At 38.1% G+C, this 27,747-nt stretch overlaps 1 protein-coding gene across 1 annotated transcript; it reads right to left on the minus strand.

Moving 5' to 3' along the window:
* Nucleotides 1–17,017: 17,017 nt before the first annotated feature.
* On the minus strand, nucleotides 17,018–20,571 carry LOC311089625 (uncharacterized protein). The gene is made up of 7 exons (XM_084124483.1): nucleotides 20,457–20,571; nucleotides 19,753–20,067; nucleotides 19,314–19,655; nucleotides 18,710–18,769; nucleotides 18,484–18,564; nucleotides 17,853–18,372; nucleotides 17,018–17,549 (listed from the first exon to the last, which is right to left on the minus strand). Exons 1-6 carry the CDS (start codon nucleotides 20,515–20,517, stop codon nucleotides 18,317–18,319), a joined length of 915 nt encoding a protein of 304 aa, XP_083980609.1. The 5' UTR covers nucleotides 20,518–20,571; the 3' UTR covers nucleotides 17,018–17,549; nucleotides 17,853–18,316.
* Between the last annotated feature and the right edge of the window lie 7,176 nt (nucleotides 20,572–27,747).

Raw genomic sequence — 27,747 nt, forward strand, 5'->3', positions numbered from 1 at the left:
ACGGCTACAGTGCTCATAGTAATAAAAGTTAGTCTGGAGCCCCGTGCTTAGATAAACATGGAAGCGACTTAACGCAGCTGCCTATTACTGGGTGCCGAATATACCCGGTACTACAGAAATGCTGGTACCGTCACATTTTCAGTACAAAGTACCGGTACTTTGACAACACTAGTTTCCCACCTCCTCAGTCTCCCAGTCGTTCTCCATAATCAAGCCACAAACAGTAAGGAGTCTAGCAGAGGTGGCCTTGGATGGCAACATGCCCAGTGGAGCGGATACAAAAACAACAACAACGGTCCGTTTCAAAGCAGAAAAGGGATGTGAATGAAACCAACAAAAACTTAAAATACACTTAAGAAAAATTACCTGAAAAGTCAGAAAGACTATGCGTACAGAGGATTGTATGTGCGGTGCCTTCTCCGCGAACGCCGATGCAGCCAATTTGAGGTCTGAGCTCCGCTCCATAGAGGCCCTGCTGGATGATGTTCTCCGGCGACAGTCTTCACTCCTCTCACGTGTGGATTTATTACATCCAGCGTCTAAACCCGGCGCCGCGGATGATGCCGCCAAGGTCCCCGTTAGTATTGTTACTGCTACCGATCCATTGAACACCTGGACAACAGTCGGGGCAAGGGGTGGCCGACGTGGTTCTCTTCCCTTTTTCTCTCCGGGTGATGATGTGAGTCTCCTCACTCTTTCAAACTATTATGCACCGCTGGAGACACTTCAAGGGGCTGGCCTGGAGGCTGAGTGTGAGGCTACAAGCTCCCCGTTACACTCTACGGAGAAACAGCCTGCTTTGCCTAACCCTACGAGGCCGATCAAAACTCCCATCCACAAGTCGAGAAAGCGGTCCATCTCTCCTATGCCTACAGTCAGATGTGGAAAACGCCGTCGCTGCTTCTCTTTCTCTGAAGTTAGTGGCGACATTGGATGTGTTCCACCGGTGTTTTCACCTGTAGCAGATGGCTTCTCCGCGTCGAGTGATGACGTCATGCACCTGGCGCCCCTTTCTCGGCTTGCGACACCTGCTGGCGCTGAGCCAGCAACGCCCCCTAGCTATCGGGAGCTTCAGTCTCCTGCCACACATTCAATTAATCAAAATCTCTCTTCCTACATGTATAATGACACTTCATTGCCACAAGTTCTTCTGCTTGGTGACTCCTCCATCAAGGGAATTAAACTTCCAGCCTGTATCACCTATTGTCTGTCTAATGGTAAGACTGGCGATTTCATCAACCTTTTGCCTAAACTTTTTTACTTGCATACATCTGTTAAAATTGTCATTATACATACCGGGACTAATGAAATAATGGACAGGCAATCAGTCAGACTGCATTCAGACCTTGAGGAACTATGTCTTCAAATTGAATCTCATGGAAAGCGCTGCATTCTATCTGGTCCACTCCCATCTCCTGTTATGGGTTCTGAACATTTTAGTCGTCTCTATGGGCTGCATCAATGGCTCTGCCATTTCTGTTTGGCTGCTGGTTTTAATTTTATTCCTAACTTTGATTCCTTTTGGACTAGGCATGATCTTTTTAACCTGTTAACCGTTGCCAGTGCGCCCGCGCACTGAAGCATTTTTTATTTATTTAATTCAAAATTACTATATCAGATTTAATGTTATACCTTGACAAACTATACATAATTAAAAAGATATAATACTCAAGTTTCAGTATTTGACCACTATTGTATTCTGAGAAACTTATAGTGACAGTTATGTCTTAATTTGTGTCAGGAGTTATGAAATGAAAAAATGAGTCGATACCTTTAATATGAATTATGCGTGTCAGCCGCTTTCATTCATAAAAAACTCTGTGCTGTCGTCATGACAGCGATACACAAAACAACGTCCCTCAGGGCTTTAGCTCAAAAATGTGCAGATTTGGAGAAATATTGATAGATTCTCATAGATTTACATCATATTTCTATAGACAGGAATAATATTTATTGAATTTATACCCAAATGCGTCGATGTAATCTTTATGAGTGCTTATATACTCTGATATTGTGTTTTCAATTCATACCAATAGCCTGAGGGCGCTATATGCACAATAATAGTCCATTATATAGAACATGAAGAAGTGCCATAATCATGTGACATTCAGGACATCACTGATACACACAAAGCTAACAAGAGATTGCGCTGTAACATGCAGATACAGACGTTTTGAAGACAATAAACATGTTTGCAATGATATTTGAGTTACCTGTGTTTTTCAAGCCATGCCAGGTATTTTCATAATAATAGATTATATTTATAATGTAATGCTAATCTATATAGACTATCATTTTGCAGAACACTATCCAATAGTATATTTTCTGTCTGATTTTTTTATCTGAAGCCAAATTAGATCACAGAAGATTATTTAAAATACTCGATTTGCTTTATAAAGTAAGTTTGTAGCACAAACATGGTTTTAATCTCATAAATTGTCGTGTATTGATGGTGTGCTAAGCTAACATGCTAGCTAGCCCTAGGTGCACCTGCCACCTAGAAGTTATACTTTTATTATTTTTTGAATGCTTACTGAAATGTTTCTTTATTCAAGAAATGCATTTGATACAGTTTAAAATGTGAGGTGAACTTTGAGAAAAGAAATTAGGGACTGAAATCATATGAATAGCCTGTGAATAGCCAGTCGTTAGTAACTATAATGCAGACAAAAGAAATGCATATTTAGAGCCATAACCAGGCTGGAGAGGTGTGAATGTGTGCAGGGGGAGACTGACACTGAATGGGGATCGTTTGCACCACAAAACAATAAAGACAATATACTGGATAGATGGTTAGAAGATGACAATAAACATCAGTAGCATTTTAGCGTCAAATCAAAATAAAGTCATTTGACATGGTCTTGAAAAACATTTAACTAAATACAGAGTTTTGGACTTATTATCTTCAGATTTTAAACATAAAATGTTTAGACGTGGCTTTAGCTGTAGTGCATTTCTAGATTGCTCCAGTGCCAACTTCAATTTTATTTTCATGAGTATGTTTCATAAAAAATAATTTCTAATAACTTTACAAAACTTTGAAGCTATTTATAACAATTTTTGTCATTATGACAATAATTAATTCTACATTTACAATAAACTGCCAGGTGTCAGCTTTCAAACGAGATCATACTTGTGCTTTTAGTACAAAGGGTTCATGAACTGTATCTGTTTCAGTTTGGGTATGTCATTTCTGGGGATTTTTCAAAAGTGGGGTTGCAGCTTAACAGGTTAATGCTGACAGATTCAATCTAAATAGGGGGGGGGGACCAAGCTGCTCACTGCCAATCTAGTGAATTATATAGCTTTTGGTATTGACTGACATAATGCTCAGCCTAACCCTCCCCTAGTTTGCCCTAGCTCTACCCAGCATAGTAATTATGAGGGTTTTGCTGAATTATCCCCCTGCATAGACCTTTCTATAAATCTATGCACGACCCCAGCATACCTGCATACCTCTATCTTGTCCGTACAGGCTCCTATTACTGTGCAACTTGGTTCCACAATAGCAAAGTGGAATAGACTTAAATGTACCCCAGTTCGCAGACTTAACTTGTCTAACTTAATTCTTATTCCTAAGAAATCGCCTGTCTCTGTGGAAAAAAATATTTTTCGTACAGTAAAACTTGCTTTGTTAAATATCAGGTCACTCAACAAAAAGTCTTTTTTAATTAACGATCTTATCTCCACACATAAACTTGATGTATTACTTTTAACTGAAACCTGGCTTGACTCAGTAAATTATAATACTACCCTAATTGAATCTTCTCCGTCTGATTATAATTTCATAAGTGTTAATCGTGAAAATAGACGTGGGGGAGGAATAGCTAAAATTTTTAAAGCTTCTTTTCAGTTTCAACAGTTATCTTATGGTGACTATGCTTCTTTTGAATATCTTTGTGCTGTTCTCAAAAGCTGCCCAAAAATTTTGCTGCTAACTGTATATAGACCTCCCACTTTATCAGTTACAGTCTTCCTTGAAGATTTCTGTGAATTGCTCTCTGAAATCTGTGTCTATTTTGATAGCATTGTTATATCAGGTGATTTCAACATCCATGTAGATAACCCTGAAAACCCTCATGCTAGAGACTTTCTGGCCTTGATTAATACCTTCAACCTGACACAACATATACAGGGCCCCACTCACTCTCAGGGCCATACACTTGATCTTGTTATCACAAAGGGTGTAACTGTCTCTACATCTGTTGTGGATTTGGCCTTTTCTGATCACAGTTGCATTTTTATTAAAGTCTGCTTGTCCCCCTATCGTCAGAACAATTCCATTATGATCAGAAAGAGAACTATAAATAACGGAACTTGTGTTCGTTTTGAACAAGCACTCTCTGAGTCAAAAAATCAATTTCAAAAGACTGCTGATAACTTGTTGGAAGATTTTAACTTAAGAATGACAAACATAATGGATGACATTGCTCCTTTAAAACTGAAAAAATCCACGAGCAAACAGAAAACTCCATGGATGAATGACCCGTCAGTTAAAATGCAAAAGAAAGAATGTAGGAGAACAGAAAGGAAATGGCGTAAATCTAAACTTAATTCTGATTATCTGATCCATAAAGGGACACTTCACGAATACAATTCTGTAATTTGTAGAGCAAGGCAAGCTCATTTTTCTAGTATTATTAACAGCAAAGCAAATAACACCCGTGTGCTATTTTCCACTATTGAGAAGCTTACTAATCCTTCCCCTCATCTGCCTACTGAATTACTCTCTGTTGATAAGTGCAATGAATTTGCCTCTTTTTTTAAGAGCAAAGTAGAGAACATAAGACATCATGTCTCATACACGTCACATAGCATTTCTCGCCTTGAATCACCAACTAGTCTGAGAGATGAGTTCAACACTCTTTCAAATTTTAGCCCTGTTGACCTTGATACCCTTGAAAAGATTGTACAAAGTCTAAGTTCCTCTACATCTGAGTTGGACATTTTACCTACTAGCTTTTTCAAATCTGTTCTTCATTTAATAGCAACTGATGTGCTTTTAATAATTAATACTTCTCTACTGAGTGGCGTTTTTCCCACGTCCCTTAAAATAGCCATTGTAAAGCCTTTACTTAAAAAGAACAACTTGGATGGGTCTGTCCTTAACAACTACAGACCCATATCTAATTTATCTTTCATCGGAAAAATAATTGAAAAAATTGTTTTTAATCAAGTCTTTGCTTTTCTAACCTCAACTTCCTGTTTTGATCCTTACCAGTCAGGTTATAGAGAATACCATAGTACTGAAACAGCCCTGGTTAAAATAGTCAGCGACATCCGGCTAAATAATGATGCTGGACAAACCACTGTTCTTATGTTGTTGGACCTCAGTGCGGCGTTTGACACCGTGGACCACAGCATATTAATAGAAAGACTTGAATGCTGTGTTGGTCTCTCTGGCTCAGTCATCTGCTGGCTAAAGTCCTATTTAGAGCACAGGAGCTTTTATGTGTCTATTGGTCAACATGCCTCAGCCCCTTTGCCTCTAACATGTGGTGTCCCTCAGGGTTCAATTCTTGGCCCTCTTTTGTTTAATTTGTACATGCTTCCGCTTGGCCAAATTATGAAAAACCATTCCATTAATTACCATAGTTACGCAGATGATACACAGTTATACTTATCCTTGTCGCCCAATGAATTTGCTCCTCTTGAATCTCTTTATCATTGTCTCAATCAAGTTCAAGACTGGATGTCTAAAAACCTTCTTAAATTAAACACTGATAAAACTGAAGTAATCATCTTCGGGAGAAAAGATCAGAGATTAAAGACCGCCACACTACTGGAATCAAAAGGTTTTGAGGTAGCAGAAACCGTTAAGAACCTAGGGGTAATTATTGATAGCGACCTAAGCTTTAAAAGCCACATGAAGGCAGTCACAAAATCGGCTTTTTTTCATTTAAAAAACATTGCAAAGGTTAAAAATTTCATACTAACAGTGGATTTAGAAAAGCTTATTCATGCTTTTATTACCAGCAGGGATGATTACTGCAATGGTCTCTTCACTGGGCTTCCTAAAAAAACAATAAAACCTCTTCAAATAATTCAAAATGCAGCAGCAAGGCTATTGACCAGAACCAAAAGAAGAGAACATATTACCCCTATTTTAAAATCTCTACACTGGTTACCAGTGATTTATAGAATTGATTTTAAAGTCCTTTTTCTTCTTTTTAAATCATTAAACGGCCAAGGACCTCTCTATATAACAGATATGTTTGAAACTTATAGTCCTATAAGATCACTTAGATCAGCAGGAAAACTTCAACTGGTACAATCCAGTGCTCGTACTAAGCAAGGAGAGGCAGCTTTTAGCTGTTATGCAGCCCGTCTTTGGAACCTTCTTCCTATGGATATTAAGACCTCTCCTTCCATCTCTATTTTTAAATCTAGACTAAAAACTAAACTTTTCTCTGATGCCTTTTGCTAATTGGGGGTTTTGTATTTTGATGTGTTGTAATTATTTTTATTTATTTTTTTTTATATTTTTTTTTTTTTTTTTTAACTGACTGATTGAACTTGTATTTTATTCTAACTTGTTTTAATTGTATCTTTATTGTTACGATGATGTGAAGCACATTGGGCTACCGTTCTGTGTATGAAATGGGCTATATCAATAAACCTGAACCTGAACCTGAACCAGAGTATGGTTGCAACTTCCTTCTATGACGTCATCACCCAGTTGCTGTAAAAACGCGCTATCTTTGAAAACCCCCAATAAATGTTATTTTAACGCATTTTAAGACAGAAATGTTTACATATATACATATTGAGCACTTTAATTTACACATTAATTGGTTGTGGTGGTTAACCTGCAAGTTACACTTTAAATGTACATTCATACATCTTATTATTCAGACATATTGTAATAGTTACTTAGTGTGTCAATAATTAATGGTTAATTTAGGTAGTTATAAAGCATTTAGTTGTGGTCAGTTAACTTTTTTTGTGAGCTCATCTAAAGTGAGGACTAGTTATGCCTTGTAAAGCTTTTACAAAGGAGATTTTACAGTTATCTTCTAAACAGAAAAAGGAAACAAACACAACACAGTGATACAGAACATATAAATATTTAAGATGTATGAATGTACATTTAAATAGTTTATTGATCGTTTACTTACACTTTCTAAGTGATCTTATGAACCACTGACAACAACTCCTAAATAACCGGTTAGTAAATAATACAATACAGCTACATACAATTTATAGCTGTATTTATAAACTGCTTATTAATGTCTATCCACGCTTTATAAATGATGAATTAACTGTTTACTAATGTTTAACTAATGATTAATAGCGTGCAGTTATTATAAAGTGTTACCGAACCACAATTCAACTTTAAAAGCGTAAGAAAGAAAAAGAAACAAGAAAGAAATCCGCACTTTTTAAATATGCGGCAATGTGTGCAGTGTGTGTGCGTAAGAATGGAATGTGCGAATGTTCGCTAGATCAGACCCTATTCCTCAGCTGGGATCGTGCAGAGCCCTTTGAAGCACTTCAGAGCCCTTTGAAACTGCATTGATTTGGACTTCAACAATTTGGTGACCGTTGAAGTCCATCGTGTGGAGAAAAATCCTGAAATGTTTTCCTAAAAAAAAATATATTTTCCACTGAAGAAAGAAAGACATGAACATCTTGGATGGCATTGGGGTGAGTGTATGATCAGGACATTTTCATTTTGATGAGAACTAATCCTTTAAGTAATGGGGGAATGTAGTGTTTGTGTATTAGTAAGGAGATGGCGCTGTAGTCCACATGTTGTCACCTATAAAAGGTGTAGAGTAAGAGTTGAAGTGTGTTGTACATGCTGACCATTATGTAACATCTGGCACTGTTGGATTGCTTTAGGATTTTAATAAATCTTTAAGAACTGACAATTTTCTTGGCCTCATGCTTACCAGGATTTAAACATTACAACATCAGCAATTGCTGGTATTCTGGAAATCTCTGAACACATCTAGTGTGTGTAATCAGAAATGTCCTGTATCTGATCATCTCTGTGCATCTCAAGTGTATGGACGTGTACAGGGTGTCAAAATGATTGATGGCTTTTTAATTAATTATTATTGATGGGTTTGACCTTTTGACCTTAATAATTTCAACATTATACTTTTGAGTATACATTCATACATTGAGGTAGTGAAGAAAATGATAGACCAGCATTACATACATAAAGTAAAACAATAACGATATTTACAGATGGTCTAACCAGAATAGAAAATCACGGCAGACTATCATGTTTTGTTCTATGGTATAGCTGACCAGACTTTCAACTATTTCACCAATGTCAGTTTTTGAATTTTTTGACACCTGTGACACACAGAGATCTGTCACAAATGTACACATACAGAGTATTTTGGTGACTCCAAACTCGTTACTACATACACGCAACACATCAAGAACTTTTCTGAGGATTACGGCGATCGGCTCTTTGCCGTTAAAAAACATGGAGCTAACTCATCTGTCCATGAATTTGTCAGGCCTCTTACGACATCCATTTCATTTTTGAGATTTGTCACACGTTTGGTATCCCGAGCACTATCGTTTTTCATATCACACGCAGCATCGATGATCCTGTGCATCAAGCCAACCATCTGGCCTCTAAAATCTTTAAACATACAGTCTAGTGTAGCTCTTAAACGACACTCTTTGCCCGTGGCGCACTCACACACCTCCGGCTGCATGTGCACAGCATCGCCAGAACTCAACGGGGAGTCGCTCTCCATCAGGTTTTGCGTCGCCATTTCAGAAGTTTTCAGAAGTTTTTAGATTTTCTAATAGTCCCCTATTCGATGATGAAAGATACTGTTAGTTCCTGGAATCTCCTGAGTGAGTCCTTGCAGCACAATCGTCCAGAGCTAGTGCGTTAACACTCGGAAGTTTGGGTTATTGGGTCAGAAGCATGAGTCGAAGAAGCATAGTTTGCGTCAGGCTCAGACAAACAGGAATGTTGAAGCAGACTTTGACAGTCCATGTAACAACCAGACAATGTTCCTTCAACTTTTGATCAATGAGATGATGCAGTCGCACAGCTATGGCTAGTAGAGCTAGAGCCCTTCAGTTAGGAAAACCGGGTTGTATAGGGGTGCCGTCATCATGACGTCGTAAACAACTATATAGGATTAAAGCCACATTGAATCAGAAGTAGCATCATGGAGAAGTTATGCATATGTCACCAGAGAGATTACTATTAATAACATCAAAAGAGTTTTTTATGTGTGAATTGTTCGCAATAAGTTCTGTAACAAACATTACAAACATTAAACAAGTAGCTAGGATGTATTTCAGTTATTTTTACCAAATATTAAAGGGATAGTTCGCCCAAAAATGATATTTAAGCCATGATTGACTCACCCTAAAGCCGTTCGAGATGCATACGTCAATCTTTTTTCAGACGAACACATTTTCAGTTATTTTAGAAAATGTCTTAGATCTTTTAGTGGTTATAATGTGAAGCAATGGGGTCCAGCTGATTCAGGTCCGAAAATGTACATGCATCCTTCTCAAAAATAATCCATCCGGCTCCAGGGGGATAAACGAAGGCCTTCTGAGGGTAATCCGTGCGTTTTTGTCGTAAAAATATACATATTAAAAATTTTATAAACTAAAATAACTGGCTTCCGGTGGCGGTCGGTGCGCGTTCACAGAGATGGATGCTGGCGTATGACGTATGACGTAGCGTAGGAAGCGTCGTGACGTAGAACGAACGTGACAGCGGAGCCAGAGAGCAGAGCAAAACAAAACTCAACGTTCGTTCTACGTCAACGTTGTGGACCCCATTGCTTCACATTATAACCACTGAAAGATCTAAGACATTTTCTAAAATAACTGAAAATGTGTTCGTCTGAAAAAAGATTGACATATGCATCTCGAACGGCTTGAGGGTGAGTAAATCATGGCTTAAATATCATTTTTGGGCGAACTATCCCTTTAAGATGTTAAAGTTCATAGCCCTTTAGCGCATTCAAATGTATTGAGTTGAAATTAAAACGTGATATAAATATTGCATAAAACACGTCATTACCGAATTCAGGGGTGTTTAATAGCTTCAATAGTTATTAAGCACCAGCTGATTTAAGTTTTTCTTCAAACAAAGAGACAAAAGTAATTTTCTGATAAATCATTGTACACATACATGCGTTTTGTTGTATGCACAGATTTTGAGGGTCACTTATAGAAATATGTGTTCTTGTCTTTGTTTCGTGGCATTTTTAATTTAATAACATACATTTCAACATACAAAACGCACATTCGCAACTCTTGTAAATGTTTTCTTTTGCTGTAGATTAGGTGTGACAAAATATGTTGCCGTGTAAAAATACACCCAAAGATTTAAGCACAACTATTTACACACATACTAAGTAGGAGAATATCTAACTGTATATTGTAGATTGTGAACATTCCATTATCTGTCTATTTGGGGTCAGAGAACATCCTTAGCTCATACATCTCTTTCACGAGTTCACACTTACATACAAAATGAGGGGGTAAAGTTTAATGCGTATTTGGCGTGCTGTCCAGAGGAAGGGCTCCGAGCTCGGAGTTCGGCCCGAACCCAGAGTACTCCCCCCGTATGTAAGTGTTTAGGACTAGAAGTGCGAAGAAGGGGTGGTGGGGGGGTGCTGCAAAACTGTCAATGGACTGAGGTGAGACTGCTGAGTGTATATATACCTCTTACCATTGATTGCTGAGTGCTCTTCACTTGTGTTAATTATCTGAACGTGCTCCACCCGAACTTTGTTAATAAAACCTCATTTAATTTTGTGCTGGATTTAAAAAATAAAGGTATTTGTTAAGGTACAAATCATAAGGGTACAAATATGTACCCTAGGCCAAGGGTATACCCTTGAGGGTACAGGCCCAGTGAGTGTAGTATACTGTATCTTACAGACTAGGCATCATTTCTTTTGAGGCTCAGTATTTCCTGGAATTTTTCCCAAAATGCATTGTTTTATTGTTTGGTAATCAAAATATCCTGGAATCCATATCGTTTTGATCAAAATGAATAAATTAAGGAATCAAATTATTTTATTTTGAAAGTTTTTGTTTCTACCAGTAATCTCCACTACAGCAAGGCCATTTTTCCATGATTACTCCATTAATATGCTTACACACACATTATCATGCACACACACAGATATACACGCATACTAGGGCTGCACGATTAATCAAAAAAAAAAAATCACGATCTCGATTCAAACATAAATGCGATCTCATTTCTTAATGATGGCGATTCACTTCCGTGTATTTCCCTGCATTCAGATCATGCTGCATTCACGCGTTATTGGTCACACTCACACAATAACAAAATATGGTTGTGATGGCTGAGGAACATCAACAGAGATCGTCTCTCTCTGCAGAAAAAGCAGACAATTACAATTCCCTTGTTGTTCTACCTAAGTTAATGAAAAGTTTATGATAATAATAATAATATTCAAGTTGTACCGGCAAAAGTGCGTGTTCAGTGTTGTTCGCGAGTGTCACGAGTCACCACAGCAATCAACCACTTACGTTTCTGTGGTAAATTGTAACCTACAGCTCCTGCACTGGGATTCAAGCCAATAGAACAGCAGCGAAAATGTAAAAGTAGGCTATATAAACTTTAATATATCCTTTTATTGAAACGGGTGCTTTGCTGTGCTTTTACTTTCACTTTTGCCGCAGAGACAATTTTATGTCCTATAAATGTGTCGTATTTTTGATAATCCGCGCAGATTTCAGTTGATGATTCTGTTTAAAGTTATTAATAACAAATCATGAATGAAAGAGAAAAAAAAGAGCAGAATGTGCTGTATATTGAAAAGAAATATTAAAAGCGCGATAAGTCGCGAAAGAGAACTGAATTATACTGACAGGATGCTGTGCGCGCGCTCCGAGCGAAACACGGACAAGCAGTCATTAGCTGTGTCCCAATGTGAAGGCTGCATCCTCCAAAGGCCGTATTTGAAGGCCGATTGCGTCACAGCGGCGTGACGAAGGACGTCCCAATTCAAAGGCTGCATCCTTGGAACGCCGTATTCGAAGGACGGTTGCGTCATCGCGACGCAACGAAGGCTACCCTGATTCAAAAGCGACGCCAAATGCGCCCTTCGTTTCCCAGTGAAAGAAAGGATACATAAATGGACACTTAGCGGCCTATCCTACCCTATCCTACCCCACAAGTCAGTGCGCGCCGTTGACGACAGCATTTATTTATTTATTTTTAAAGGCGGTCGAGACTAGAGATCGGTGGTGGACAGCAAATTCAAATTTAAATGCAAGTATTATGTTTTCATTTACTCAAATAGCTAGAGAAACCAGAGTTAAAGTTTATTATAAACTTCATCTTAACTCCTTCGTCACCATTGCGTGGCTTCATTTGTCAGGTAGTTTTAGGCAAAACTTGTGGTAATAACGTTATTAGTTTAACGACCTATTTGTAATATTTGCACTAGTCTATCTCACTTGTGTATTATAAGAAATATCACTCACCCTATAAAGCCTAAAACAATAAGAAAAGCAGTAGATAAGGCAATGGGGTTTCACTTTTATGTGTTTTTGTAGTGCTGTCATGCAAGCTATGTGTTTTTAACCAAATTTGAGTATACAGAAATATTAAGTATATTTTGCATGTCTTGATGTGTCATATTTTGCAGTGTTAACAATGCACTTAAGATTGCACCCCTGTGTTAAGTACCCTTTTCTGCTTTTTTAGAACAATTCAGGAAAAATGGGTCTGGGGAACGTAACTCCCATACAGGCACAAAATAATATACATATTTTAAGAAAATTAATACACACATCTTTGCTGAAATGTATTGTGCTGTTGTTGTTAACAAGCCATGGTTAATTTGCTCTGCCTTAGGATTGCAAGTGTCCTGGGACAGGAGAGGGAGTGAGTGGGAAACCCACTGCTGAAACTTGGCCCTGGTTTGTCCTCATGGATGAGGTGTTGGGACAGAGGCATTGCACCAACCCCACTGTCCTCATCGCCTCAATCCCTGAGGACAGACCAGGGCCGAGTTCAGCAGTGTGTGACCAAGAAGAGGAGGAGCCAGGGGCAGCAGCAGCAGACAGAGAGGATGAGATTTTGGACTTGATTAGAGAAGACATGGGACTGCAGAGGCGAGGAGAGCACAGGAGAGGATGGACAGGCTGTTTTCTCTTCTTGAAAGAATGATTGAGAAATATATATATATATATATATATATATATATATATATATATATATATATATATATATATATTCTTGTTTAACTTTTTTCACTTATATTTTTTAAAAGGAAAAAAAAAATCTGTACATTTATTTATTTTCATGCAACTTTAAATGTGTAAATAAAAGAGAATTCATTGCTCTGGACATTGTTTATTTTTGTAATGACAGTCATAATTTCTACATCAAACAAATTATTCTATACCTTTTTCCCCCAACTATTTACAACATATGTTAAACATCTCAAAATCAACATAAACATTTAAATTTACAGTACATAAAATAAGAAGAAATGATGTAGACTTTTATTGAGCTGAGCAGGGAGACCCTGGTGTGCTGCTGGACCGGGATGGGCTCCACAATAGAGACCCTGGTAAGGCCTCCTGCTGGTGGGACATCACTATATTAGATATTTTCACTATCCACTGAGTTGTCTACCAACAGGTTTGCAGGGCTGACTCATGGAATAAATATTGAGATACTTTATTACACTAAAGTACTTTTAATAAACACTAATACCGCATTGGGGAAAAACTACTAGTCATATATTTCAAACCTTAGTTAAGCAAAATTATCTTGCATACTCTGATGTACTTAAGGCATCAAGAGTAAAAGTAAAGGAATTCTGCAGGAAAAAAAAAAAACTTGTCAGGGTTTTTATGATGTTTTGCATTTATATTACTGCATATGTTGCATTTTACTTTTGAATATTTTCAAGGTTGATACATTTAAACTATATACTTTTGTGTAGTTTAATGTAAAACAATGCATCATATTGTAAAATAACAATTTTGTAGTGTTGCTGTCCTGTGTGGGAAAATCACTTTGAGTATTAACGAAGTATGTAGGTCCTTACATACCACCACTGGTTATTTTGAAAATTAAAGTAACAAAATGTAGGCCTATTGTCACAATATTAACAAATTGTTGCTAACTACAGCTCCGTCCCATTTCAAAGGGCGCATCTGAAGCGCTCGGACTGGTCTAGCCTACAGACGATTGTTCTTGTCGCCTAGCAACAGTGACTGACAGCTGCCGATGAAGAGCGGGAGTAACATTCGCACTGGACTTTTTATATTCAACTGGGTTTTATATTCAAATACGGTTGAAAACCTTTGTAAATATATTTACCATGGTCCATTTATGTGCATAATAAAAAGAATACACTAGCCTACAAAATCGCATCAAGGTAAGATATAAATGAACATTTGAATCTTCGGGTAAGCCGAAAGTATGACCTGAAACATCCTTACCATGTCCTCCAGTAAAATATAAAACATAAAAATGACTATAGCCAATTCTGGCTCCATAGCTGTTTACTCAATTATATCAAATGAATTATCAGGATGGCAGCATACTCTTGCACCGTTGCTTGGCGCCTGGAGCGGTAATCGGGAACACCTGACTGCACAATTAGGAAATCCTACGGAGGCTACATGGTGCGTCCTTCGGAGGACGCATAGGCTGCATCATTTGAAGTCCGCGGCCTTCGAAGGATGCAGCCTTCACATTGGGACACAGCTGTTGTCTCCAGTTGCACACCTAAACGGCCAAATAAACAGAGATATTTCAAAATGCCAAGTCGAGTATTCCCGTAAACACAGTAGATGTATGTTCAACAACATAAAGCTTTAAAATTATTCACTTTAAGGGGTCTAAAATAAAGAAAAGAGACATTTTTTTGTTACTCCTGCACTTTATTATACTGAATGTCCTTTGTTTTTTTGTTGTTGTTTTTTTGTACTTGATTGCAATAAATTTTGGTTGAAAAAATGAGAATCGTGTAAGAGAATCGTGATCTCAATTCCCATGGAGAAAAATCGTGATTCACATTTTAGCAAGAATCATGCAGCCCTAAAGCATACACACTCAAACGTACTCTCTCTCTCTCTCTCACACACACACACACACACACACACACACATACACTAACAAACATACTTTCACACACAATGCTAAAAACAGAGAAAACGATTATACTTTAAAGATTTCTAATTCAACATTAGTATTATAGCCTTCATCTTTCAGTTGAAATGGCTGATAGTTCAGAATTTACTGTTCAATTCATTAAAATAATCATATGTCCCTCATTAGCACTATAACTTTTTTTTTTTACATGTACCATGGGAAGTTGCCACCCCTCATTCTGCTCTTGTGTGTACACAGAGTTTACTAAAAAGAAAAGTTTTGAACAACTCACGGTGTTTCCGTCCGCCGGCATTTTGTCAGTCAAAAATAGTCGATCTCGGTAACAGGGAGGAGAGTAAAGATGGAAAGCTCCTAAAGCTTAGTTCAATATAAATTCACGGATAATTTGTTGTTTTGTTGTTAGTGAAAATCAATATTGACCTTGTATTTGAAAAAGGATCCTCATATAAGAAACAATACTAATATTCAGAGTCAGTTCATTCGCATTCAGAGATCGACTATTTTACTAATTACGTCTATGGAGAGTCCCCATAGTGATAGGAATACCAGTGTGTGTGCAAAGGGTGGGACTCCATGGGAAGGAATCATGATTAATTTGCTAAATTCTGCAATTTATTGTTTTTAAATGTGTAGCAAAGACAGGGTTTTCCATGGCGATGATGAGATCTCTCAGAGCAATAACAGAAGTTTTGCAGTGAATGGGTGATTTCATAACGGAGGGAAATTCTTGACTACATTTCCAAATTATCAAGTGGCTTCATCTGTATTTCTCAGCAGTAAACATATCATTAAATGCATTTAGTTACAATGCATATATATATTTTTTTTTTTTCATATTTCAAAACATTTTATGAGTCCAGTCATCAAACACAGAAAACAGAAAGACAATGTGCTGTACAAAGCAGTAACAGAAACAGAACACAAGAATAAAGCAGAACTGATATATGATATACTGAAACACAACATTTCAATGAGTCTCTGTAACTGTCATACAAGGCATCAACTTTACACACACACACACACACACACACACACACACACACACACACACACACACACACACACACAGTAAGACAGTCCCACTGTAAGACAGCAAAAAGTGTTAGTCACATTGTTCATTACTGGAATATAAATACTATCTTGGCACTGTACAATAAGACATGTAGTTTTCAGATATGAATGCATTATTTTTTTATTATACCATGGAATAATGATGGTATTGGTTTTAAAACATAACCCATATAATGTATTTTGTACATTATATAATGTAATTGTTTGGAAATATGCATTCAGCAGAGGATTTAGTTATTCACACTGCACTCAGATTGTGTCAGACAGTAACACATTTTTCACTCATTTGGTTTTGTATTCACAATCAATTTTAATTGAATCATTGTTCAAGACAAAAATAATAATAATGCAGTTCTCAACAAAGGCTAGATAAAAAAGTAAATACTTGAAACTAAGAAAATAAGAATAGATCAAAATAAAAAGCACACCACATTTCAAATGAAATTCCAGATTTTCGTATATAGATAGTTTCCAGATAGATTTTCTGTGTATGATTTTGGACTCTCGAGCTCATCAGAACAGAGTATCCAGTCCATTAACGATACACTGGCCTCTTTTGTGAAGGGCAGAGCGGTCACCCTGAAAACGCTTCAGAGACTCTTGGGTCTGATGGCCGCTGCCGACTGGGTTTGCTGCAAATGAGCTATAATGCATCAAAGCTATAATGCTGATGCCACCATAGAGGTCAAGAGACACATCAATGATACATACCTCCCTCGAAGTGAGGACCCTCTCAAATACTGGCAGGCCCAAAAATGGTGCAATGAAAAATCACATAGGCCCAATTTATTGGCGTATTAAACATTGTATTTAGAAGGTGAGTAACAATGATGAACAGAAAGTCTTTATTGTCCTTGTATTGTGCAATACACTGAAATTTGGCCTGCCTTCTTGCTAATGACAAATATGCTTATTAAATATACAAATAAACCTTACAATGACATCCCATTGAACAAAACATTTGAAAGACACAGTTGGTGTAGGAATTATTATTGACCATCAAATGGCGAAGTTAAGCTCTGTGTCAAAAGCTTCGAAGCACCAACGCAGTTTGTTGTATCTAGTTAGAGTTTTCATCAGCTCCTCCTGTGGTTATTAACTTCCTCTCATCTGAACAACTGAGTGTTGAAACCCTGCTAGAGTTACTGTTTAGTTACACAATCCCACAGTGAAGGTTTGTGTAACGTGTGTGTGAAACATGTCTGAGAAGACACACCTGCTCTGAACGATGGATATTAGCTCTGAAGGATATATTTTGCACATGAGAGTATTTCTGCTGTTAGTCTCCCTTCTTTATTTTAGCAGTTTCCTGGACTATTGTAATGCTCTCAATGACTTGACTACAGAACAACCACTGGCTCTGCTCCTCTACACCCAAACTCACTACTCCAGACCGATGTGTCTCCAGAAGCTTGTGTTCTGCAGGTGAACGGTGTCTTGTGGTGCATCATCTCAGAGAGACACAGAATCACTTTCACAGACCTTCACCTGGACTGTTCCTGCTGGAGGAACGACCTGCCGAACTCAACCTGAGCTGATGAGGCTTTAGCCATCTTCAAGAAACGGCTGAAAACGCATATATTTCATCAACACTCGACCCATTAATACTCACACTTACTATTCTATATTACGATACATTACGAGCTCATGAAGGGGAACAAACATCTCAGGAAAGGAGACTTATTAAACACAACTGCAGAGGTTTAATTAAGAAAATTATAGCAATCATTCAAAATGAAAAAAGATGCTAAAAACAGGAATGAACAGACAAGATCCAAGAATCCTCAAATCAGCTCCATCACACAGAACAGAGAGAGATTATACAGTCTGAGTCTGTCCATTACTGTATTAATATTATATTTAAAGCAGTTTACATATGAAGCGCAAGAGAGTGACTTTCAACACTGTAGGCAAATATATCCATAAAACCATATAAATGAAAATAAATCTGGCTTTTTATATGTAAAAAAAAACAAACATTTTAATCTAAACTTGATTATGTCACTATAAGTGCTCAGAGTTTTCTCTCTGTTTTCTGAGAAGAAGAAAATAAAACAATGAACAATCCTCTGTAAGTTTTTGCTATTGTAAATATTGCTGCAGATTGGCTCTAAACTCATCAGTATTTTATTCTAATATTGTCGGCATCTCTATTTCCTCTGGGTGCTTCGAGTCCTTCCTCCCTGCAAAATAAAAGCATTGACTGACCTCTCGTATGTGTTTTTATCATGATTGCAGATTGTTCCAGATCAGATGAGTGTGAATCATCAGATTGTGTGCGGCTCAAAACTCACCAGCTCTTCTTGCACAGATGATCTGAAGAAGAATCACAGTAGGAGCAGCAAACACTGCGATCTCAACAATACTCACAATCACTGCAGGAAACATGAGAGGAAGAAGAGAAACTGTACATGACTGAAGTCAAGGGTATTCAACTATCAACAGTTATTGATGAAGCATTTACAGACTGACTGATAGTTTAATGTTATAAAGCTGTCAGTATAAATGAACGTGTCGTACCTCTGTATAATGATCCAGCAGTCACACTGACTCCAGTTTCTGATGCTGTATCAGCTGGATCTGTGGATCACGTCTGTTAGTTCAGTTCAACACATAATGCCACATATACACAACATCATCATCACATAATACTGGAGCTTCACATCACAGAAATGATGAATATGTGCACGAGTCTGTCATCTATTATCTTCTTACTTCACTCTCAAACTGTCAGGAGGAGAATGGCAGTAGTTGAGAAGAGACTGTACTGTATAACTGTATTACTGTGTTACTGTATAATTTATTCCTGGTTTATATGAGAGTGAAACACAGTTGAGCTTCTGCAAATAAACCTTCAGCTTGAATGAAGGACATAAGCCTTATAATTCCTAAACCTGACCTCCTACATGGGTCATACTAGGCTTTAATACACTCGTCTGATTTATGCAATATATCATGTATGACCCATGTAGGAGGCCAATATTGGGAATTATAAGGATTGTTATGCAGTTTATGACTTTGAACACTAATATTTTACAACTCCAAAACGTATGAAGCCATCAGAAAGAGTAGAGCCAATCTGTGGAAGTTTTCACAAATCTGTCAGAAAAGAGTGTTTTCTCACCTGAATACTTGACAGTGTATCTGACTGAGGTCTCCAGTTGATTTCTGCGAGTAAGCTGACATCTCCACTCTCTGTTGTCATCTTCATTCTGGAGTGTTGTAGTCAGAGTGAGGATGATACAGCGATCTTGATCTGATGATGATGATAATATCTGATATCTGGAGTCTGTCTTCAGATCAACACCAGCCTGAGTCACCCACAACAGCTCTAATCCCCTACGAACCCAATAATTACAGGAGAATACAGTATACAACTGACAGGAGAGAGTCACAGAGCGGCCTGGATTGATCTCAGTCTGTGAGGATGAAGATGATGATGATGATGATGATGGAGACACTGAAACTGAACTCAAGACACAAATCACAGACTCTTCAATCATCATCTGAGTTTAAAGGGAGAATCTGCCCTTTTTAAATTGACCACATAATCATAAACTTACCATGAAGAACATGCAGATAAACATCAGCACCAGGTCCTTGTTGTTCTCCATTCACATATTGTCTGCATCTGTATACTCCATAATCTTCTCCTGTGACGTTCTTGATGTTCAGAGAGCAGTCAGACTCCAGACTCAGTCTCTCATGTCTCTCTGTGTCTTTATTCTTTATCCCTCCAGTAATCAGTTCAACTGCTGCTGAATGTCTGAATATGTTATAGTAGATCCATGCAGTTGAGTTGCAGTCAGAAAAAGTTTTATTACAGGGCAGAGAGACATTTTCACCAGAACTGATGAACACAGTCACTCCACTGGTTCCTGAAACACAGTTTATCTCAGTGATCATTATGATATATATTAATAAATGAAACATAAAACACACCAGCATAAAAAGCAGAAGTTTTAAATCATAGTATTTTTCCTGACTTAAAGCAAACAACACACTCTCCAGAATAAACTATTAGTCTTTATCAGAGAGCTGTTCAAATCACTGACACACTCTTAATATGAAGATAATTCTTCATCATCAGATGTTTGAGTGACACTATGTCCAGTATCAGGAATAATACAGTATGATCTGTGTGTATCAATACACAACTCTGAGATCACAACGTGAATGTGTGCAAGAATAAACTGAGCATGTTCAAACGAACTCTTTCCAGACTAATTCCACTAAATGTCTTTAGAGAAAATACAGATTTCTTTACCTGTGAGAAGTGAAGAGAGAATGATCAGTCCCAGCAGACACAGATCACACTTATCAGCCATTATCTGTTTCTGTTTTCATTTTGTCTTCCTCTTCATTATCTATAGTTACAGCTCCTCCTTTAAACATCATCAGCTCCTCCTGTGGTTATTAACTTCCTCTCATCTGACCAACCAACCATCACTGGTGAAATAAACATAAAGCCTAATGTTGCAGTGCATGAATGGAACCACCAATCAAAGCTCATCCATGTCTCCCAAAATAATCATTATTGCTAATATAGCGTATAACTGTTGAGCTGAGTGAACCTGAAGGTAGTGATGGTGAGATGAAGCTTCATGAAGCTTTAAAGCTTTCCAGCCTGATGTGTGTAAAAGTGGTTGATTTCTCCAGGTTTGGAATGCACACAGCAACACCTGCTGGTCAATGCTAATATCATGCAGAGCAAATCCTCAGTGGTGTGTTATGGAAATTAATTTGACTTCATGCAGGGCTGCCAATGCTGAGAATCAGGCAATCGACACTTTTGTTTTCTCACGCAGAGGAAAATCATGAAGCAAAGAGGACTGACACCGACAGACAAGGTTACTATTGATATGAAACACACTCTCAGCTCTCAGATTCTGTCCATTTTATCACGAAATTCAACAATAAATACGGTTTTGGCGCTTGTAAATGTGACGTGACAGATCGCTGTATACTAGTTGGCTAGAAAAATTAGCTAGAGAGTATTTTGCTAAATGTGTGCACAATATTACATATTTATTAGATTTTTTTTTACATATTTTTTTTTTACATATATCGTTAAAATGTTATAACATTATAATAAAAACCCTATTATATTTCATTTGAGTTATTATTTTTAACCTTTAATAATAATAAAAGCTGACAGGGCATTATATTTACAGCATTAGGTGAGATATGTTTTTTTTCTTGAGAATAATGAACATGTATCTGTACCTAATATTTATCGAAATTAATCGATATTGAATCAAAATCAGATTCAAATCACAAGAAATTTATTGAAAATTTGTGTCAAGCAATAATAAAAACAGTAACCTACCAGTTATCGTACCATGTAAACATTGTAACGATATTTTTAGTACTTTTAGAGCACAACAGAAACTTTCCATATCATATTCTTCTGATGACGACATTTTCACATTCAGATCGTTAATCGACTTTATTACGTGTTAGAAAGCAAAGGATTAACAGCTCGGATCAGTATGGTTTTCGACCAGGTAGATCCACCTTAGACACACTAATAAGATTAGAAACTGATGTAAAAAATGCTCTAGCAATGAAAGAGGTGTTAGTGGCAGTATACGTTGACATCGAAAAAGCATACGATATGATGTGGAGAGAAGGATTGCTATTAAAGTTGCAAAGAATTGGAATTGAAGGAAGATTTTATAATCGTGTTTTAAGTTTCTTATTTGGACGATCGATTCAAGTCAAGGTAGGCAATACATTATCTCAGATGGTGAATGTAGAAAATGGAACACCACAGTCCTGTATTATTTAACATAATGATCAATGATATATATGAAGGAATTCATCCAGGAATTAATACAGCATTATATGTAGATGATGGAGCATTGTGGAAGAGGGGAAGAAATGTTAAATATATAGTGCAAAAAATTAAATTCAAGAAGCAATTGAGATTGTAGAGAAATGGTCAGTGGAATGGGGATTTAGATTCTCTATATCCAAAACGTGTTGTCAGTTTTTTACTAAAAAGAGGATTGCAGAAAATATTAAACTTTATTTATATGAACAGCCACTAGAAAGGGTATCAAATTTTAAATATTTAGGTTTATGGTTTGACTCCAAATTAACATGGAAAATTCATGTCAAATATATTGAAGAGAAATGCAGCAAAGTACTAAATCTGATGAGATGTACAGTAGGCCAAGAATGGGGGACTGATAAACAATCTATGATCAACTTATATACTGTGCTCTCTTACGATTCGTTTTGGATTATGGATGCATTATATATGGATCTGCATCAACTATATGCTAAAAAGGTTAATTTAACTCAAACACGAGCTTTGAGATGTATCACAGGAGCAATTAAAACAACTCCAATCTCAGCAATGCAAGTGGAAACAGGAGAGTCCCCATTAGAAATAAGACGGCAAAAATGATCTGTTGCTTACTGGATCAATTTACAAGGGCATAAACAGGAACATTTTACAAAAGCAATATTAGAGGGGAGTTGGGAGACAATAAGGCGCCAGGTCGCCATTGTAAATGAGAAAGTGTTATATAATGGGTAAATAAAGGTTAAATAAATAAAATAAAATAAACTTAACAGGAACAGGTTTTGCATGGAAAGCAAAGGAATGGGCTACAGGAATGTTGCTAAATAATATATCATTTTCATTAACGGTAACCATTTCCCCAATACCCCCCTGGTTTATTAGCCAACCTGAAGTTGATTTACAAACTCATGAGAGTGTTAAAAAAAAGGACAAACTGACATTAAGAGCTATACAATTGAATATATCAGAAAAGTTTATTATGCATTTCTTCCAATATACACAGATGGATCAAGAAATCCAGAGATAGGTCGTACTGGATCAGCATTTTATGTTCCAGAGTTTAAAATAGGAAAATATGGGAGATTAACAGATGGGACTTCAGTGTATACCGCAGAATTGGTGGCAATTCAGATGGCACTTAGTTGGGTGGAAGAAGTGATGCCAAATAAAGCTGTGATTTGTTCATATTCAGTGGCATCACTTACAGTGAGGAAAATAAGTATTTGAACACCCTGCTATTTTGCAAGTTCTCCCACTTAGAAATCATGGAGGGGTCTGAAATTGTCATCGTAGGTGCATGTCCACTGTGAGAGACATAATCTAAAAAAAAAAAAAATCCAGAAATCACAATGTATGATTTTTTAACTATTTATTTGTGTGATACAGCTGCAAATAAGTATTTGAACACCTGAGAAAATCAATGTTAATATTTGGTACAGTAGCCTTTGTTTGCAATTACAGAGGTCAAACGTTTCCTGTAGTTTTTCACCAGGTTTGCACACACTGCAGGAGGGATTTTGGCCCACTCCTCCACACAGATCTTCTCTAGATCAGTCAGGTTTCTGGGCTGTCGCTGAGAAACACAGAGTTTGAGCTCCCTCCAAAGATTCTCTATTGGGTTTAGGTCTGGAGACTGGCTAGGCCATGCCAGAACCTTGATATGCTTCTTACAGAGCCACTCCTTGGTTATCCTGGCTGTGTGCTTCGGGTCATTGTCATGTTGGAAGACCCAGCCTCGACCCATCTTCAATGCTCTAACTGAGGGAAGGAGGTTGTTCCCCAAAATCTCGCAATACATGGCCCCGGTCATCCTCTCCTTAATACAGTGCAGTCGCCCTGTCCCATGTGCAGAAAAACACCCCCAAAGCATGATGCTACCACCCCCATGCTTCACAGTAGGGATGGTGTTCTTGGGATGGTACTCATCATTCTTCTTCCTCCAAACACGTTTAGTGGAATTATGACCAAAAAGTTCTATTTTGGTCTCATCTGACCACATGACTTTCTCCCATGACTCCTCTGGATCATCCAAATGGTCATTGGCAAACTTAAGACGGGCCTTGACATGTGCTGGTTTAAGCAGGGGAACCTTCCGTGCCATGCATGATTTCAAACCATGACGTCTTAGTGTATTACCAACAGTAACCTTGGAAACGGTGGTCCCAGCTCTTTTAAGGTCATTGACCAGCTCCTCCCGTGTAGTTCTGGGCTGATTTCTCACCTTTCTTAGGATCACGATGAGACCCCACGAGGTGAGATCTTGCATGGAGCCCCAGTCCGAGGGAGATTGACAGTCATGTTTAGCTTCTTCCATTTTCTAATGATTGCTCCAACAGTGGACCATTTTCACCAAGCTGCTTGGCAATTTCCCCGTAGCCCTTTCCAGCCTTGTGGAGGTGTACAATTTTGTCTCTAGTGTCTTTGGACAGCTCTTTGGTCTTGGCCATGTTAGTAGTTGGATTCTTACTGATTGTATGGGGAGGACAGGTGTCTTTATGCAGCTAACAACCTCAAACAGGTGCATCTAATTTAGGATAATAAATGGAGTGGAGGTGGACATTTTAAAGGCAGACTAACAGGTCTTTGAGGGTCAGAATTCTAGCTGATAGACAGGTGTTCAAATACTTATTTGCAGCTGTATCATACAAATAAATAGTTAAAAAATCATATATTGTGATTTCTGGATTTTTTTTTTTAGATTATGTCTCTCACAGTGGACATGAACCTACGATGACAATTTCAGACCCCTCCATGATTTCCAATTGGGAGAACTTGCAAAATAGCAGGGTGTTCAAATACTTATTTTCCTCACTGTATAAGCCTGCAAACATATCAAACAGTTAGATATGATATCTATATAGAAATATTGAATATTATGTATAGATTAAGGCAAGCTGGAACAATAATTAAATTTGTTTGGGTACCAGCACATGCTGATATACCAGGAAATGAAAGATCTGATAAAATGGCTAAAGAATCACTTAAACTGAACATCCCTACTATTACAGTTGCATTAAGTAGGATGGAAGTGTAGGGCTGAGCAAATATGGGCAGGACTCTTTACTGCCCTAGTACTTCAAAAAGCCTTTTAAACGTTTACATGTGAATTAAACATGGCACAATGGCCTTCATCATCACAGTATGCTAATGCCTATCTAGTGCAGGGATTTCATCAATATGCGGATCGAGGACTGTTGGGACACTCCAGGCACAGGATGGTTCTGTCGGGAGAGACGGAGTCGTTTGCGCCTCAATCACACATCTGTACCATTTGCTTCACAGGACATATGCTTTCAACTACATGCTGTTTATTTACTAGTGTGCTCTTAATATGTAACTATGCCATGTTTGGTCTCATCGGACAGCCTATAAACTGAAATGAATGGTGGTGAACTTAATAGAGATATTAAAGTATCCTAATTGTATTGACGAGGCTCACTCACCGAGTACTGTTATCAGAAAGCTTTTATTCTGTTCAATAACACACAGTGTTGAACTTGGCTTACTGCCGCTTTATACTGCCATCTAGTGGCCCAGTTAGCATGGCACACATATCAATACATCTTCCCTTCTTTTTTCTTTTTCTTTTTAACTTCATACACAAACAATATTTGATCCTCCTTCAAAATAATACAAATAACTCTTTATATTCCACCATTTACAATTATTAGTTGTCTCCACTTAAATGTGAAACTTTAACAAAATTCTTCCCTTATAATCTCTGCTTACCCTGGTTTTACACACAAAAAAAAACCTTTATCTGTTATCTGAACACATCTTCACATTTCTTCTATCAGTCTTTGTGGTCTTTTAATTTGTCTTTTTGGACGTTCTGTCTGAGTCTCAACGTCTTTCTCTTCATCAGTCTCTGATAACTTGCCTTGCACTTTTGATTGTTCACATTGCTTAGAGATTTCCAGGTCATGTGAGTCACTTTCCTTGATTCTTGTGTCTCTCTGAGGCACTTTCAGCAGGTGTCTTCTGTTCCGCCTCATTATCTTCCCATGTTCTGTCAACACTTCGTATGACCTGGGTGTAGTCTCTCACACTGTCCATCACATCTCACCCGCACTACTTCTTCCTGAGCTAGTGGACTCAGCGGTTTGGCTGTTCTGTTGTAATGCCTCGCCTGCCTCTCATTCGCAGAGTTCAGTGTACTCTGTACCTTGTGATGCTTCGCTGATGGAGGCTTTGTCCACAGTTTCCGATTCATGAGCATTTCCGCCGGTGAAAGGCCATTCTCCAATGCTCTGTAGTTAAGAACAGCCAGGCATGGATCTTCACCTGTCTCAGCGGCTTTTTTATCAGGCGTTTCATGATCTGCACTCCTTTCTCCACTAAGCCATTGGATTGCGGGTAAAGGGGACTTGATGTTAAATGTTCAAAGCCATAATTTCTTGCAAAGTCCTTAAAGCTCTGACTTTTGAATTGTGGTCCATTGTCGCTTATTACAGTTATTGGAATACCGTGACGTGCAAATATGGCTTTTGTTTGCACAACCACTTGCTCTGCTGTTGTGTTTGACAGCCTCACAAATTCTGGGTAATTGGAATGATAGTCCATGAGCAACAAGTAGTCTTTGTCTTTCAGTTGAAATAAATCCATTCCAACCTTTCTCCATGGTTCCACTGGTTTGTCGTGTGATTTCATGTGCTCTTTTGGTTGCTGATATCTGTGCCGTTGGCATACTTCACATTGCTGCACTAATGTCACTATGTCTCTATGCATGCCCGGCCAATACAGTACCTCTCTTGCCCGCCTCTTACATTTCTCCATTCCCAAGTGTCCCTCATGCACAAGGTTTAACATCTGTTTTCTCATGGACATAGGCACGACAATGTTTGTTCCTTTTAGCAGAACTCCATCTAGCACCGACAGTTCATCTTTAAAGTGTTGGTATGGGTTATCCAACACTCCTTCCCCCGGCATGTGAATTATTTCTATCACTCTCCTCAAATGTTCATCTTTCATTGTCTCATTGGCTATATCAGCCCACTTTGCAGTTGACACTGGCATCTGTGCTTTGATAGAGTCCACGTGAATCTGCACATCTTCTTCCGTAGTGCTTGTGTTATTACTCAAGCTAGCCCTGCTCAGGGTGTCTGTCACTATTAAGTGCTTGCCTGGTTTAAATTCAAATGCCAGATCATACTTCTGTAGACGAAGCATTAGTCTTTGTATGCGCGGTGGCACTTCTCCCAGTGGTTTCTTTGATATTGCTATGAGAGGCTTATGATCTGTCTCTAGGATGACTGGTCTTCCGTAAACATACTCATGTAATCTCTCACAGCCAAACACTGCACCTAGAGTATCTTTTTCTATTTGCGCATAGTTTCTTCCCGCAGATGTCATAGTGCGGGATGCATATGCGACTGGATACCACTCGGTGTCATGTTGCTGGAGTAAAACGGCTCCTAAACCCGATTTCGATGCATCTGTAGACTTTTAGTGGCTTATCCTGGTCGTAGAATTTTAGAACAGGTTCTTTAGTCAAAATGCTCTTCAACCACAACCACTCTTCAACATGCTCCCTTTTCCACTGCCACTCAGTGTTTGATTCCAACAGGCTTCTTAATGAACTTGTGTTTGCTGACAGATTTGGAACAAATTTCCCCAGGTAGTTTACTAACCGTAAGGCTCTCTGCAGGTCTTTCTTGTCTCTTGGTTCCGGCATTTCGTCAATTGCCTGGATTTTTTCTCTGTCCGGCTGTACCCCTTCTTCAGACAGTCTCTCTCCCAGGTATGT

This window comes from Abramis brama (assembly GCF_963993115.1).
Source record: "Abramis brama genome assembly, chromosome: 1".
NCBI classification, from domain to species: Eukaryota; Metazoa; Chordata; class Actinopteri; order Cypriniformes; family Leuciscidae; genus Abramis; species Abramis brama.

Bases quoted from the DNA above. Each gene is read 5' to 3' on its own strand.
- LOC311089625 (XM_084124483.1), bottom strand. From the start codon at position 20,517: ATGGCTGATAAGTGTGATCTGTGTCTGCTGGGACTGATCATTCTCTCT. The intron at 19,656-19,752 runs GTAAGTTTATGA...TCTTGAGTTCAG, and splicing joins TTATCTGCATGTTCTTCATG to TTTCAGTGTCTCCATCATCA. The intron at 18,373-18,483 runs GTGAGTTTTGAG...TTTATTTTGCAG, and splicing joins CATCTGTGCAAGAAGAGCTG to GGAGGAAGGACTCGAAGCAC.